Source organism: Acomys russatus, chromosome 31, assembly GCF_903995435.1.
Source record: "Acomys russatus chromosome 31, mAcoRus1.1, whole genome shotgun sequence".
Taxonomy (NCBI): Eukaryota; Metazoa; Chordata; class Mammalia; order Rodentia; family Muridae; genus Acomys; species Acomys russatus.
The window spans coordinates 15808018-15823617 of record NC_067167.1 but is presented as its reverse complement, the minus strand read 5'-3'; the positions used below and the strand labels follow the sequence as shown (position 1 = coordinate 15823617).

Sequence of the window (15600 nt, the reverse complement as noted above, 5' to 3'; positions counted from 1 at the left end):
ATATCTATCATCAATTAAAAAAAAATACCACATAGGCTGAGGCCAGTCTAGTGGGGGAATTTTCTCAGTTGTTCCCTCTTCCCAAATGACTCCAGCTTTTGTCAAGTTGACATAAAACTAGCCAGCACACCATGTAAAGAATTTATAGAAAAACTGCTAAAGTCTGCTGACACCAGCCCTTTACCATGATTATTTTGACATTATTAGTATTTTACTGTGCCTTATCAGTATCCTTGAAGTTAATAATCTAGTGTTGCTTATGAGTGCAGTCAAGAAAGACTGTCTGGTCCACACCGTGTCCAAAAAATTGAGAGGTCAGCAGGCCAGGCAACAAGGGTCACAGAGTGGCTGAGCACAGTCATCGGCTGTTAGCAGAGGGCTAAGCAATCCCCAGGGGGAGGTTTCAGGGCTGAAAGGTGACTGCCCTGGTCTGCAGTGACGGAAACTCATTCAGAAGGGAAGGATGTAGGCTTGAGCCCCAACAGCCAGCTCTGAGGATGTCCTGCCCCTATAGCGACCAGCTTGCCTCTGAAAGCAGTGGCTGGCACTTTCCACAAAGGCATTTACCTCTCTGCTTTTATGCTCTGGGTCTTCTTAGGGTTCTGTCCATTCTGTAAACACAACCTACTCCAAGGCTCCCCCACAACCTAGCAGTGACCTTAGCTAATAAGGTAGACGAGGTAGAGAAGCTGGCTTGATTGAGATCATCCTTCATGGCTTGGTTTGTTTGTTTGTTTGTTGTCCACAGGACTGTCCCATTCATGTATCTGCCCTTCTAAATCTCCCTTTTTCTTGGCTCCAGTTTTCCTAACCACCCACAAAGGTCATTGAGATCCCTGTTTCAGAAGAATACCACCCATTCAAATCTCCACTTGCAGGGCCTATGTTGTAGGAACCCAAAATAAGGCAGGTAGACAGGCTAGATGGTGCAGTTGTTAACAGTTACAACAAGAAACAATGTCCTTGTGTACCTGTGAGATGTCCCTTGAAGCCCATGGCAATCAATAACCCATTAGTATGTAACTCCTACAGAGCATGGTAGTGGCAGGACATTAACCGGTTGCTCTGCCATAGCAGGCAGTGAAGGAATGCTGAGCCTGAGACCACTCCATCACGAACACGAGCCTGAATAATGTCCTTTTTCTTCCCTAAGCATCTGCAACTCCTGTGTCGGGGATTTCTTTGCCTGATGATATGCTCTTCACATCCCTGTACAACTCTGAACTGATCTTGCGCCAAAAAGAAATACATCATTTCCTGAAACGATTCTTACAGCTCTACTCCTCCTCATGCATTGATGAGTTTCCAAAGGAGCTTCTTCAAAGTTTGGAAAACCTCGCTCCACTAGAAAAAGTCCTGTTTGAGTCACTGAGCAAGGTAAGCTTCTGAAACCATTATCTATGTGAATTGTCTTAGATCACCCTTGTTCTATGGCAGAGAGGAGTCAGCCTTCAAGTGGCATAGAGGTTTCTAATTTACCCAGAGTTCCTAGCAGGCTCAGAGGGAGGTCAGCTAAGATACCTGGAGTTTCAGGATGATTCCCACCTCAAGTCTTCTTTCTTGTCATCTCCATTGGCCTTGGAAATGCCCCAGCGTAAATATCTTTCAGGTGGCCCATTTTGCTAAGATCTGATGCAAAATCTAGCATCATCACATTGCCACAACCTAGTCTGAGTCTTCCTAAGTCCACACCATGGTTCTTTGTTTTAAACATGTAAAAGGTTCATTGTACTTTTCACAACTGTTAATGTTAATAGAAGTAAAAAGATTTAGATGAATTAAGAGTTGGGAAACTTCTTATTTGGGAAAGTTATATTAAATTCAATGGATTCTTACAAAATGTGTAATAAAAAAAAAACCTTAGCAATTTCCATTGACAGGGCACAGAAAGATGACTTTCTGGAGTTCTAAGAGCTTTTAAAGCCATCACAGTTTGAGTAATGTGAACATTTAAATAAACCACTGGAATGAAGGAGTTTGATTACACTGAGAAAGTCATTTTAAGAATAAGAATATGAGCTTGAAACTCACTAATCAATGAACACTTGTTGAAGTCTTACTATACACCAAAGCGACTGAGTTGGCTGAGACAGACAATGTAGAAAAGCAGACCCCCTGTGGGTGCAGTTTTGATCTAGTGGTAGAGAAACAACAGATCTCAGGTTTGACCAAAGGGAAGTTAGATTACTTTAGAACATCGTTCTAAGAGACATTGCAAGGAAAGCATGAAGGTTAAAATGGATTATTGATGGTTTTACTCTGAAATTGCTAAAGGAAACAGTGTGGGGAACACTTGACGGTTTAAGTATAAAAAGGACGCTTTTCATCAAGACTCCGATAGCACAGGAGAGAGAGCAGGAACTGACAGATGGGATCACATGAAATAAAAAAGTTTCTAGGGGGTGAGGAGATGGCTCAGTGGCTATGTAAACCTGAGGACCTGAGTTCACATCCTGAGCACCCATGCAAACAGCTACTCACTGCGGCTCTTCACTGGGGTGAGTGGATTAAGATAAGCAGATGCCAAAAGCTTGCTGGTCAGCCAGTCTAGCCAAAAAGGTATTGAGAATGATATAGGAACACACTAAAGTTGACCTCACACTTCTACAAGCACACATACAAACAAGTGCAATCACACACACACACACACACACACACACACACACACACACACACACACGCATGCACACACAGAACTTCTGCACAACAAAAGAAACTGTTAAAAGAGTGAAAGACAGCTTGCTGGATGGGAGAAAACCCTCTTTTCAACTATACTTCAGAGAAGGGGTGAATATCTAGAAAATATACAGGATAGCAAAAACCAAGCACTAAAATCAAAACTGTCAATCAATAATTGGGTCAATGGACTGAAAAGACAGTTTTCAAAAGAAGAAGTATGAATGACCAATAAATACATTTTTAAAGTGTTACATATCCTTAGCTATCAGAGAAGTGCACATTAAAATTGCCTTGGGATTCCATCTCACGGTAACCAGAACAGCTTCCTTTAAGGAAACAAATGAGCCACAAATGCTAATTGGAGTGTGGGGAAAGAGTAACCCCTTGTCTACTATTGGTAGTGTGAAATAGAGCAAAACCACTATGGAAATCAGTGTGTAAGCTTCTTTTAAAAAAAAAAGCCTGAAAACTAGCACATGATCCATCTATGCCAGTCCTGGGTATATAACCAAGGCACTTTACATCCTATTGCAGCGATATCTGCAATCCTCATTCATGCTTCTCTTTTCATGGCCGAAAGGGTGTGGAGTCAGTCCAGACGCCTATCACCTGGTAAATGCTTAAGTGTATACACAGTGGAATTTTATTTAGCTATAAAAAAAGAATGCAGTTAAGAATTTACAGGAAAATAAAATGGTGCTGGAGAAAATACAGTACCAAGTGAGGTAATCAAAGCTCAGAAAGACAAATGCTGTGTTTTCTCTCTTACATGTAGATCCTGGCCTCTAATGGTAACTGCGTATCTACATGGGTGAAGATGTGGGTAAAGTCCAGGGCACTAGAGAGGAGCCTGAGACACAGGGAGGAAGACAAGGGGTGAAGGAGTGAAGAAGATAATAGAACACGTGGGATATTGAAGTGGAAAGGAGAATACTGGGAGACAAAGGGTGTGGCAGGAGAAATGGGAGCAGGGAAATGGGGTGTGGTGAGGTTGGGGGAAGACCATGTGTGTGAGGATACTGTGAGGGAACCTGCTACTTTATAGGCTATTGTAAAAATAAAAAATAAAATCATCTTGTAACAAGACAAAGTAATACAGAAGTAAAGCAACCTGTGTATGTTATCCTTGCTGTTAGTTTTGTGTAGCACTGACTGGCAAAGGAGAGGGGAAAAGGGATTTCTAAAAGAGAAGCACTGAAGTAATGGACCGTATGCCCACAAGAGTGGGAAGAAAGACACGGTTGGGAAAGACACTGCTTAAGAAAAAAAATGGCACACTGAAACAGAGCATCATGAGCCTTTGGAGCCGGAAGGCAAAGGGTCCATGGGAAGCCTGTGGTCCTTAGAGCTCAGTGACACCATCAGCAGATGCAGGGGAGCTGAAGGAGGAGCGCCTTGTGGAGGAGGCTGACGCGCTGTGCTCTGTAGATGGAAGGTCTGAGATTCTGGCAGAAAACTCAAGGGGCCATTGAACCCACGAGCTTCGAGTCCATGTGTATGAAATGAGTAAATCATGTTACTTGCACAGATTCTTTCAAAATTAGGAAAAAATGTCCTCATTTATTCTGAATTAATCCTATCTCTGAACCTCACCATTTAGCCCTTTAGTGTTTACAATAACAGGCTTCCATAAACCAGCCATGGCCATGCTTCTGTTGCCAGCCTTGCCAGGGATGTGACCTGAAACTTATCCTACCAGAATGGAGCATCTCTGTGTCTGGATACAACGTTAAAAACTTAAAAGAAGCCAGGTGCGGCGGTGCACGCTTGCAATCCCAGCGCTCAGGGCGGCAGAGGCAGGTGGATCTCTGTGAGTTCGAGGCCAGCCTGGTCTACAAAGTGAGTTCCAGGACAGCCAGGGCTACACAGAGAAACCCTGTCTTGGGGGGAAAACTTAATAGAACACTTGGGAACCCTCCTGCCTTTTTATTCCAAAGAGTTAGTTGTTGGTTTTGTTTCAATAAATTGCGACCGTAGACGTGATATTTCATGTGTATTCCTGTAACCCCAACATTCATGAGGCTAAGAAGTAAAGATTGTAAACTGTAGGCCAACCTGCACTGCATAGGGAGACACTGTGAATTTACAGCATAAGTTATATATTAACAAAAAACATTTAAATAATAAAACAAGGAAAGCCATTCAGGAATGTTTAAGAACTCTGTTAAAGAGCCACGTACGCTGACTTATATTCGTGACCTAGCACTCAGTAGGCTAAACCTGGGTTATCTGGTGGGACCTCTTAGGCTGCACAGTGAAACCCACCTCAACACAACAACAAACAACTGAAGCTGAACTCAGATCAAGCAGAAATGTGCATGTCCCAAATATTTCCCCCTGAATTCAATCATGTAGCTTTCTCCCAGCAGAGGAGTGAGAAGGATGGGTAGACCAGTAGGCTCTCCCACAATCGCACATAGCATGGGAGAAAATTTTATAGACTCTGATTCACTTTTTTGGAACTGAGACTCCCTTGGGGATTACTGCACATGTCCCAAACACCTTGGAGTTTTGTTGGTTTGTTTTGTTTTAGCTGTTGGGTTTTTTGTTTCCCCTGACCTGGAACTTACTCTGTATCTCAAGCTTGCTTCAAACTCACAAGAGTCCTCCTTCCTCAGTCTGCAAGTGATAATATCGTAGGTTTTAGCCATCCTACCTGGTTATACCTTGACTCTGGAGGGAGAGGACGGGGCTGGACTTGAGGTGTGAGAACAGTGTCATCGGAGTTCCACTCTTGTGGGCGCTGAACAAGATCTTGGAAACTAACGCGCATGCCTAAAGTCTGTTTTGAAAGTTTCGCTGGCCCAAGTGTTCTTGTATGAATGGCTACCCAAAGCCGCACGACCTAATTCTGAGGCTGGAGTTTCACAGGTAGCATTTCAAATGCGATCTGCAGCCTTCTGTTATTTCTCACGGCAGCGGCGTTATGGTGGATTTTGTTTCACCTGTGTACTCTTATTTTTATATAATGAGTGAAACACTATCCCAGGGTAATCAGCTCTGAGATCACTGTCGCTCGCCTGACAGGTGCGAGGTACCTAATCATGTGTTCGCTTCACTGGGGTAGGTAACTAACAAGCATGAAGCCTTTGGGGATTTTTTTGATATAATTTCCAAGCTTGGCTGATTTTTATAATAACATTTTGGAGCCTTTAATCACTCGGGAGGCTACTTCAATCAAACTGTTTCCTTACTTGGGTACTTCAGCCTGTGTTTCCCCCCACCAAGAAGTAGGTAGGTTTCCATAACAATCACTGCCGCATGTTATGTTGTGTTGTGTTGAATCTATTGGAGCTTTGCGATGGGAAACAGAGGCACCAAATAGACGATGATTAAAATCACGTACAGTGATGAGTTGTGCATGCTTATGGACTGAGTGCCTATGCAGCCTGTGCAGATCCAAATATTGAATTAGCTGGAATGAGTTGGTTTTGATAGGATGATAGGTCTGTTATCCCATTCCTTTTAAAGGATTAAGAAAATATAGTAAGTATCTGGTGTATAAGTCACCATTCTATATATGTGTGAAGTATATAGGTGTAGTCTATATTTTATTATATAGAATATACATGTATTTATGTATTATGTATTTGTGTATGTATATTTAATATGTATTAACATATACATATATTAAATATGTATATAATTGTTCTCATCAGCAACTAGATACAATAGTGTTTTAAATATATTGGGAAATGCATGTTTTCATATTAACTAAGTGTGTATGTTCAGGTATGTGTATTTGTGGGTGTGTACATATGTGTACTGCATAGGGAAGCCAGAAGACAACCACAGATGTCGTTCTCTGGGAGCTACCCACCTTGATTTTAGAGACAGGATTTCTCACTGGCCTGGCACTTAGAAGTCAGTGAATCCTGGGCATCCAGCTGCCCCCAGCCCCCAGCCCCCAGCACTGATCCTACAGGCACGCCCACTGTGCTCAGCTTTCTCACATGGACTCTGAGGATTGAACTCGAGTCCTCCTGCTGGAGAGGCAAGCCCTGATGACGCTCACCACTGCAGTTTGACGGTAATGTCTAGTATACATATTCTACATTGTTCTAATGATCGACGCATGTGTTGAACTAAAAAGTAACTGATTTTTATTTTCATTCCCTGACCTGGTTGGAAGTATGAATTACTTTTCAGAACCTAGGAAATAATAATAATTGCCAGAATACTATTAATTAGAATAATTATTATGAGAGTAATTAATAATTGTCAGAGCCTAGGAAAACTCCTCATATTAGAAACTTAATTTTGCCCAGGTAGTGGTGGTGGCAGCGGCAGCCGTGGCAGCAATGGGCACTTTTAACCCCAGCACTCGGAACCAGAAGCAGGCAGATCTCTGAGTTCAAGGCCAGTATGGTCTACAGAAGGAGTGCCAGGACAGCCAGGGTTACACAGAAAAACCCTATCTCAAAATAAATAATAATAATAAGCCAAAAAGAAAGAAAGAAAGAGATTCAATTTTAAAGCAGTTCTTTATCCTGTCTCTGTTATGAACTGCTGGGTGTGAATCCAGCTCATGTGAATTGCTCTTCATTATGCGGAGGTTCTTTGGACTTTTGTTTGTTTTGTTTTGTTTTGAAGCCAATACTATGAGGGTTTTTTTTGTGTGGGTTTTTTTTTTTTTTTTTTTTTTTTTTTTTTTGCTTTTTTATTTTTCTTTTTTTGTTTGCTTGTTTGTTGTTTTTTGTTTGTTTTGGTAGTTTCTAGATCATTCTGGAAAGTTCCCTATTTAGTATCACCTTTCGTCAAAACTTCTTTCTCCTTTTCTCAGGGGACAGCTTGAAAGGTCAGGGGTCTTTTCCACTTCTGCTTGGGTTTTGAAGCCTTACAGTCACAGTCAGAGCCTGAATAAGTGCAGGCATAATGAGAGGAGAAGAGGCATCTAGAATTCTGGTGGTGGTGTGTCTTCCTTGGTCAGCAGTCCCGCTGAGAAGCCTTGGCTGTCAGGAACCCAGAGCAGGGAAACTTTTCTAGTTACTGAGTTGTGACCTTGGGAGCAAGAATAAGTTAACTTTGAAAATAATTTACCTCCCATTCTTTTCAGACTTGAGGTACCGCTATCTGTATTGCTTTCCCCATGGCTGGCCAGTTGTTTCGCTGACAAACATCAGCACCCTGTGCCCTTTAGTTACCTCAGCAGCTCTTTCCACAGTGAAGCTCTCAGCTCCTCTTCCCATCTGTGTTCCTGGCCCAGCAGCCACATTTCCTGAGATAAACTAGGCCTAGATCCCACTGAGGGCTTGAACTTACAAATCAGTCGCACACATTTAAAGAAGGAAGGAGAGAGAATTGGACTTAAACCTTTCAGGGAATAATAAGTGTCTCATTTTGTAATGGTGTCACCAATGAACAAGACCGTAAGTGTTATGGGTACCTACTCTGCAAGTAGCAAGTGCTAACCGGTTGTGTCACTGGAGCTGAAAGCACACATTTTCTCACCAGTATGCAAACCAGAAACAATGTAATAGGTATTTCTTAGCAACAAATTTCAGGGTATGCCCCCGCCCTGTTGCCACCACCCTGAAAGCTTTACTGAAGTAGAAGACATCTGTTGAGTCCATGAGGTTTTAAGTATTTATTTATTATATGAGCATTTATTCTATGCCAATCTAGGGGCAGTTTCAAGATCTACCTTCATAAAATACGCTGAGACAACTCCCAGAATTTTTACTTTGTTTTGTTTTGTTTTAAGACAGGGTATCTCTGTGTAGCCTTGGCTGTCTTGGACTCACTTTGTAGACCAGGCTGGCCTCAAACTCACAGCAATCCACCTGCCTGTGCCTCCTGAGTTCTGAGATGAAAGGCATGTGCCCACCATGCCCAGCAACTCCCAGAATTTTTTTTAATGCAGCAAAATGTCATTGCTTTGAATATTGAATGAGCTCACTATTGGCAACTACACTGACATGTGGCTTCTCATTGTTACTGTTCCCTAGATTCATCGGGACAGCTCCGTGCAGTCTGATTTGTCTTTGAAACTCCCTGGCACCCCATCTTACACCGATCTCACGTCAGAAATGGCTGTGCAAGCTTTAAACAAAGAACTTTGCTTCCAGTGGTATATCCCTCCCCTGGACAAGTCTCCGAGCACAGCCACGGAACCTATGGTACACAAGAACCCGAGTTAACTATTCTGCTGGGAGATCAGGCTTGCAGCGTTCTCACAGAGGCAGGAATGAGGCTCACTCCCTTAAAGACCGAGATGGAGCAGTGATTCAGATCCCAGGGCAGTCTTGAAAATGGGTCAGGCTTTGCAGAATGGAACCGTTGGTCAATGTCACCGTTTTATGGCGAGGCCTTCCAGTGTAGAACTCCTCTGCTTGCTCCCTCTAAGAAGAGCCTCAGGCATTTTCACATTGAGTACCAGCCTAAGGGGTTTTCCTCCTCTGGCATTTTCATTTGCTTTTTGTCTCCTGCATCGGTATCCTTTTGCACTCTCCAGCACAGAAGCTTTGTCGCCTCCAGCGGCGCCCCTAGTAGCTTCTGCCCCTCCTTGACTCACGTGACCCCTGTCAAATCAGAAACCTCATAGGCCCACCCTTTCCTGTTCTCCACCCTCCCTCTCCCTTAGGCTAGAAGCCTGTTAACATTGGGCCAGTTATACAGCTTTCCTTATTCAGACAGAAAGATGGATTTACCATACCACTTCCACATATAATTAAAGCCTCGTCTTACCTTTGAGAGGCAAAACCCATCCCTGCAGGTGATTGGTTCCAGGATTTTCCAAAGACACAAAAATCCATGGATGCTCAAGAATCTTTTTTTTTTAATGACATCTTTGCATGCGACCTGCATACATCCCGTGTGTGCTTTCAAACGCTTCCCCATTACATACAACATGGGACACAATGGAAATGTGTGCGTTGTTTCTACGCTGTGTTATGTAGAGAATAACAACGTGACAAGATCCCTGCATGTTCAGCAGATGCAACAAAGACATATTTTCTGTCTGTAACTGGTTGAATCTGTGAGTGTAGAACCCATGACTATGCAGTGCTGTCCGTACCATCTGTGTCCCCACCCTCCCGCCCACCCACCCACTCCCTCCTCCCAGTGTCCTAGTGAAATCCTTGCCAGCCATTCCATCTAACTTTTAAAATAGTATATCACGTCTTTCAGGAAATTTACTATAGTAGTTTTCAAATTCTGGTTCCCTAAACATTAATAGATTAGAGAGTCAATACAGTATGTCATAAGTACCACTGAGTGTGTGTTTGTGTGTGTGTATGTGTGTGTATGTGTCCCTCAAGTGCATGAATGGAGACCAGAAAATGGCACAAATGGCACCAAGTATCTTCCTCTATTGACCTGGCCAGTGAGCTCCTGAATCTACCTATCCCTGCTCCTCTGACAGTGGGGCTTTCGGCACCTGTAACCATGCCAGGAGTTTTACGAGTATCCTGGGTGTTTACACCTGGGGCCTCACTCTCCTTCCTACTGAGACATCTCTCCATCTCATGAGTAGCACCTCTGAAAAGGAAATAAGACACAGGCTGAAAAAAGCCAACATCACATATAAGGGGAAAAAAGGTGCTGTGAGAATTTTGTTGCACGGTACATGTCGTTAAAGACAAAATTTCATAGATGAATTGATAGTCCTGTATCAGAATGTATTTAGTTGCAGGAAACATGAGCAAATAGGCAAAAGAGGGAGAGGCTGGAAGGATTTATAGTTGAGAAAGAGAATGTTCATCTAAAGCAATAGTCTTTTAAAGTTAAGTATGTGTTCATGTCACCAGATTGTACAGCCACTATGTCATGTCAGTTACTGGGAGGGCAGATTGGTGCAGGATGGTCTGGATGTCCTTGTGTTGGTGTCAGATGACAGAAACCTTCCTCTAGGAATTGGATGCTGAGCCTTCATCTCTGACATCATTAGGGTAACAAGGCTTTGTCCAGAAACAGCCATGTCTGACAGCAAACAAGGGCTTCAGAAGCTGCTGACAGGAGGTCACACACAGAGTCTCAACCAACAAATTCTCATTTAAGGTGGATACTTTTTCTCAAGGCACAAGAAAACAGGCCGACCATAGTTTCCCCTTTCTCTTACCTTGGCTCCATTTTTCCTTCTTAAATAGTGAACACGTGTGCATAATATGTGTCTGTTTCACAACAAAAGATGCAGTGGCTGTCAGAAAAATCACAAAGACGCATTTTCTTGGATAAACTTCTCAGATTCCAAATTTTTGCCTTTTTGGAAGATATTTCTGACAGTTGTTGATTAATTTAGACATCAGTGTAGCTGAGCATTCACCCACTCAGCAAACCTTAGATCAGGAGTTCTCAACCTGGGTCACATCCCCAAAGACCACTGGAAAATTGATGTTTACATTGAGATTCTTTTTTTTTTTTTTTTTTTTTTTTTTTTTGGTTTTTCAAGACAGGGTTTCTCTGTGTAGCCTTGGCTGTCCTGGACTCACTTTGTAGACCAGGCTGGCCTCGAACTCACAGCGATCTGCCAGCCTCTGCCTCCCGAGTGCTGGGATTAAAGGTGTGCGCCACCACGCCCGGCTCATAAGAGTAGCAAAATTACAGCTCTGAAGTAGCAAAAAAAATAATTTTATGGTTGGGGCAGTCACCACAACATGAAGAACTCTATTAAAGGCTTGGTTGCAGCATTAGCAAGGCTGAGAGCTACTGGGATAGACCTTTAACCCGCCTCATCGACCTGCCTCTTTTAGCAAGCAGGGGTCTACTTTCTGGTCCCAGGTGAGCTCTCAAGTGTGATTATAAGGCGGTGAGCATCAAGGTATGTGTTCAATATGAATGACAAGTGAAAAAAGGTGTGTTGGTTAGTTTACTGTCAAGTTGATACAACCTAGAATCCTTTTGGAAGAGGGAATGTCAATTGAGGAATTGCGATTGGCCTGTAGGCAAGTCTGAGGGCAGGGAGCTCTTCTGAATGATTCGTGTGGTGAGCCCAACTCACCGGGGCTGGTGCCACTATGGCTGGATGGTTCTAAGGGTATCTAAGAAAGCACAGTTGAGAAAGCTGCAGGGAGCAAGCCATAAGCAGTACTGTTTTCTTTTCTTTTCTTTTCTTCCTTCCTTCCTTCCTTCCTTCCTTTCTTTTTTTCGTTCTTTCTTTTGAGACAGGGTTTCTCTGTTATCTTGGCTGTCCTGGACTTGCTTTGTCGACCAGGCTGGCCTCGAGCTCACAGAGATCCACCTGCCTCTGCCTCCCGAGTGCTGGGATGACAGGCATGCGCCACCGCGCCCGGCAAACAGTACTCTTTCATGGCCTCTGTTTCAGTTCTTGTCTCCTAGTTCCCACTTGAGTTCCTGCCCTGGTTTTTCTCAATGACAGACTATGGTGTTAAAGTATAAGCCAAATAAGCCTTTTGTTCTCCAAGTTTCTTCTGGTCATGGTATTTGTCCTAGCAAAAGAAAGCAAAGTAGAACCAGGGGATCAATAGCTAATCTTTCTATGGGCATTATGACCTAATATGATATTCCTCATGGAGTCCAAGGCTGTTGTGTTACATGTGGCTAGACAGTCTAAGGCCTGGTATCCCATGGCCGCACCACAGATGCAAACAGATAAGCAACACCAAATTTAGGAAGTCTGATGAGGCAAAACACTGAACGCTGAACAGGAAGTCTTCATCTGGCAAGTGAAAACACATCCTTGGATAGGAATGGACCCTTGAGACGTTTAATCAGTACAGGATTTGAGCCATTTGGAGGCAAGAGATAGGAAACTGAGTTCCTTGCTGGAGGTCTTTATGTCTTTAACAAGAGCTAGACTGTTCCTAGGCTGTGTGTTCAAGACCAGCTCAGTCTAACAGGATAGAAAAGTAAGAGCTAGGCTTCCTGTAGTTAGTGCCTGGAGTGTTACAGGTTTCGTGTGATTGCCCAGGACTTCCCTCTCAGTTGCCCCTGGACTTGAAGTCTTGATCGAATGGTTAACTAGATCCTAGTCCTCCTGCAGATAGTTCCCAAAGCTACTAGGTGTACGGTATAAGCCAACCCCAAGGCACGGGAGGCACATCTACAGTTTACCAACAAGGAGGCAGACACATGGCTATTTAAACGACTGGGGAGGCCCAGCCAGACATGAAAAGGAAGAAAGCCATTGGCATAAATCTCAAGTGTTTATCTAAATACAAACTGTCCATTCACTTTAGGGAACTTCATTGGCCCTTAACAGACACGATGGGAAAGCCAGAGAGGTAATGATAGTAATTGCACACATACTGAAAAAAAAAAAATAACCCTGCCCCAAAGTACAAGATAGTATTCCTGTTCTCAAAGATCTTAAATTCCACATCTGTAGTCAAGGGCAACACTCACAAAGCAAGAGCAAACAGCATAAGGCTGTGTGGCCTTGGCCAAATCTCTGGGGGAGATTTCATCATCTTATAAAAATATTTTCTCACACTTCATGTAAGATATATAATTTAACACATCGGAAGCATTCCTTCACTGTCTGTGGGAAGCTTGCACTGTATTGATTGGCCTGACCCTCTCTCTCCTCTTTTCCCTCCCCCATCCTTTTCTTTTTATAGACTAGTTATTATAAGATTTTATTATCATACTGTGCTTCAGTGGGTGATAGAAACATCTGTCAACTTGAACTCAGACTTTCTTATTTTAAGTGCCTTATTAATATATGTTTCTGATGTATATTGTCTCTTCAATATTATTAATCTTTTTTAATCAAAAGGTAATTTTTTTAATTAATCAGGCTTTCAAATGCATCATGTCATACATGTATTCACAAATTGTCTTGAATTCTGTTTATATTTACGCTGGTGTTTTAAATTTTAGCAACAGTGGGGATAGAGAGATGGCTCAGTTGGCAGAGTGTTTGCTGTACAGACACGAAGCCCTGAGTTGAGATCCCAAACACCCATGTACAAAACAAAATCCCCATGTGATGACACGCAGCCATGTAGCAGGATGTCTGGGCTCACTGGCTAGGCAGTCTAGTCAAACTGGCAAGTTGCGAGATCAACGATAGACCCTGTCTTAACACAAAAACAAAACGAGGTGAGGAGTAACTGAGGAAGACATCCAGTGTCAACGTCTGCCTCCCACATGCATGTGCACGTACAGCTGCATACCTGCATGTTCATATTACATGAATAGTCAAATGAATATGCATGCATATACAGCTTTACTCCACAGAACGACAGACAGACAGACATGCATGCACGTGTGCGCACCCCCTCACGCGCACACACATATACACACACACACAATTTTAATGAGATACAGTTAACAGAACATCAGTTCACCCATCTGAAGTATATGACCCACTGTTCTTGGTAGATTGCAGTTATTAATGCAATCAGTTTTCCCCCATATAAGACATTCAATAACTGCTACTATCCATTCCCATCTCTACACTATCACCGACTAGTTCTCTCCTGGCCCAATATCACAGGGAGGTTTTTTTTTACTTTCTGTCTCTATGTTTGCTTATTCTAAACAGTCACGCGTTATTTCCTTCTATCTTAACTGGTTATTGTAGCAGGATATTTGATCACACTGTGAACCCCCAAGTTGTGCTATTTACTCGAAAAAAAACCATTTCTAGTTGTGGTGTGGCTCAGCTCTAGCACACCTCTAACCCAAGAGCTTTATGTTTGAATATTGTAAACAGGATCAAATAAAGTCAACCATAGGTCAAGAGGCAGAGCAAGCAACCAGTTGACAGGAAGTGAACATAGGAAAAAACCACAGAGACTAAAAGGAAGTCAGGAGGATGGTTAGAGAGATGCACAGGAAGTAGAAGGGAGGGACGCTCGGTTTGAGGGGTCTTTGAGGTGGTGTTGTGGAGAAGGAGAGCCTCTTTTTTGGGATGTTGCCTAAGGAAGAAAGTCAACTGGGTTCTTTCTCTGCCTTTGTGAGCTAGCAGGCTTTTGCCCCAGCATCTAAGCTTCTGAGTCTTTATTGGTACAATCGAACGATTGAGATTTTGTTAAGAAAAACAGATTATATACTCTGTAGCTAACATCTGTGAACACTCTCCGAGCCACACCAACCTCTGCATAAACAGCACTTACTACCACCTTCTATCAGATCCTTGTTTTATTCCACATATGTATGAGGCCATGCAGCAGATGTGTGTCTGCCTGTGACTTACTTCGCTTCACATTCGGCCTACTCTGCTCACTCACATCCCAAGTGTCAGGATTACATTTTCACGCCTGTACGGTGTTTTATTTTGAATGCGTTTGATCTACCCACTCATGTGTTGATGGGCATGGGTCGATTCCATATCTTGGCTGTTGAGATGCTTTGCTACCCACCAGAGTGCAGCGATGGCTTTGATTGACTGATGCGCTCGCCTTTGGATGCATCCCCAGTGGGCAGTTAGTTAGGTCTTTTTCTGTGACTCTGGTTGCTCTGTGATCCTCTGTCCCACGTGTGTGATGAAATTCTGCAGTGTGCCTCGGTCTCACCCCCTCCCAGTCCGTTCTGCTGGATGCCTAGGACACTCTTGCCACCCTACAGCATCACATTTTCAGTTCCTAGAGGTTTCATCTTTATCAAGTCCTGCCTCTGGCCATCTCGGTATAGTCCCGAATTTCTGTTATTCAGAAAGTGAACCTAATGGGTTCAAAGTTTATTTTTCTTATCCTTTCCCTCCCTGTTATCTATGAATTGAATTTAGTATTTCCTTTGGGGAAGGACAGATTCATCTTCTGCTTCAAATACTTCATTGCTTACTTAGCTGTGATAGTGTATTTTTGTCCTTAGTTTTTTTTTTTGGTTTTTTTTTTTTTTTTTGTTTTTTGTTTTGTTTTTTTTTTAGCAGCCCCATGGTCCTTCTTCACAGACAAACCATCTCTCACTCTTTGTCTTTTTTTATGGACCTGTCACACATCTCTCCCCCCCCCACCCCCTCATAGTTTCCTCTGTTCCATCTTAGGTCTGTCTGACCCTCTGACTGCCTTTTTT

At 43.0% G+C, this 15600-nt stretch overlaps 1 protein-coding gene across 1 annotated transcript in view; it reads left to right on the top strand.

Moving 5' to 3' along the window:
• Positions 1 to 15600, top strand: part of Cfap54 (cilia and flagella associated protein 54) — a 283795-nt gene that overhangs the window by 233914 nt on the left and 34281 nt on the right. The window contains exons 63-64 of the mRNA XM_051139645.1: positions 1154 to 1377; positions 8628 to 8798. Of these exons, the coding sequence (XP_050995602.1) occupies positions 1154 to 1377; positions 8628 to 8798 (395 nt within the window). The remainder of the gene's footprint in view (positions 1 to 1153; positions 1378 to 8627; positions 8799 to 15600) is intronic.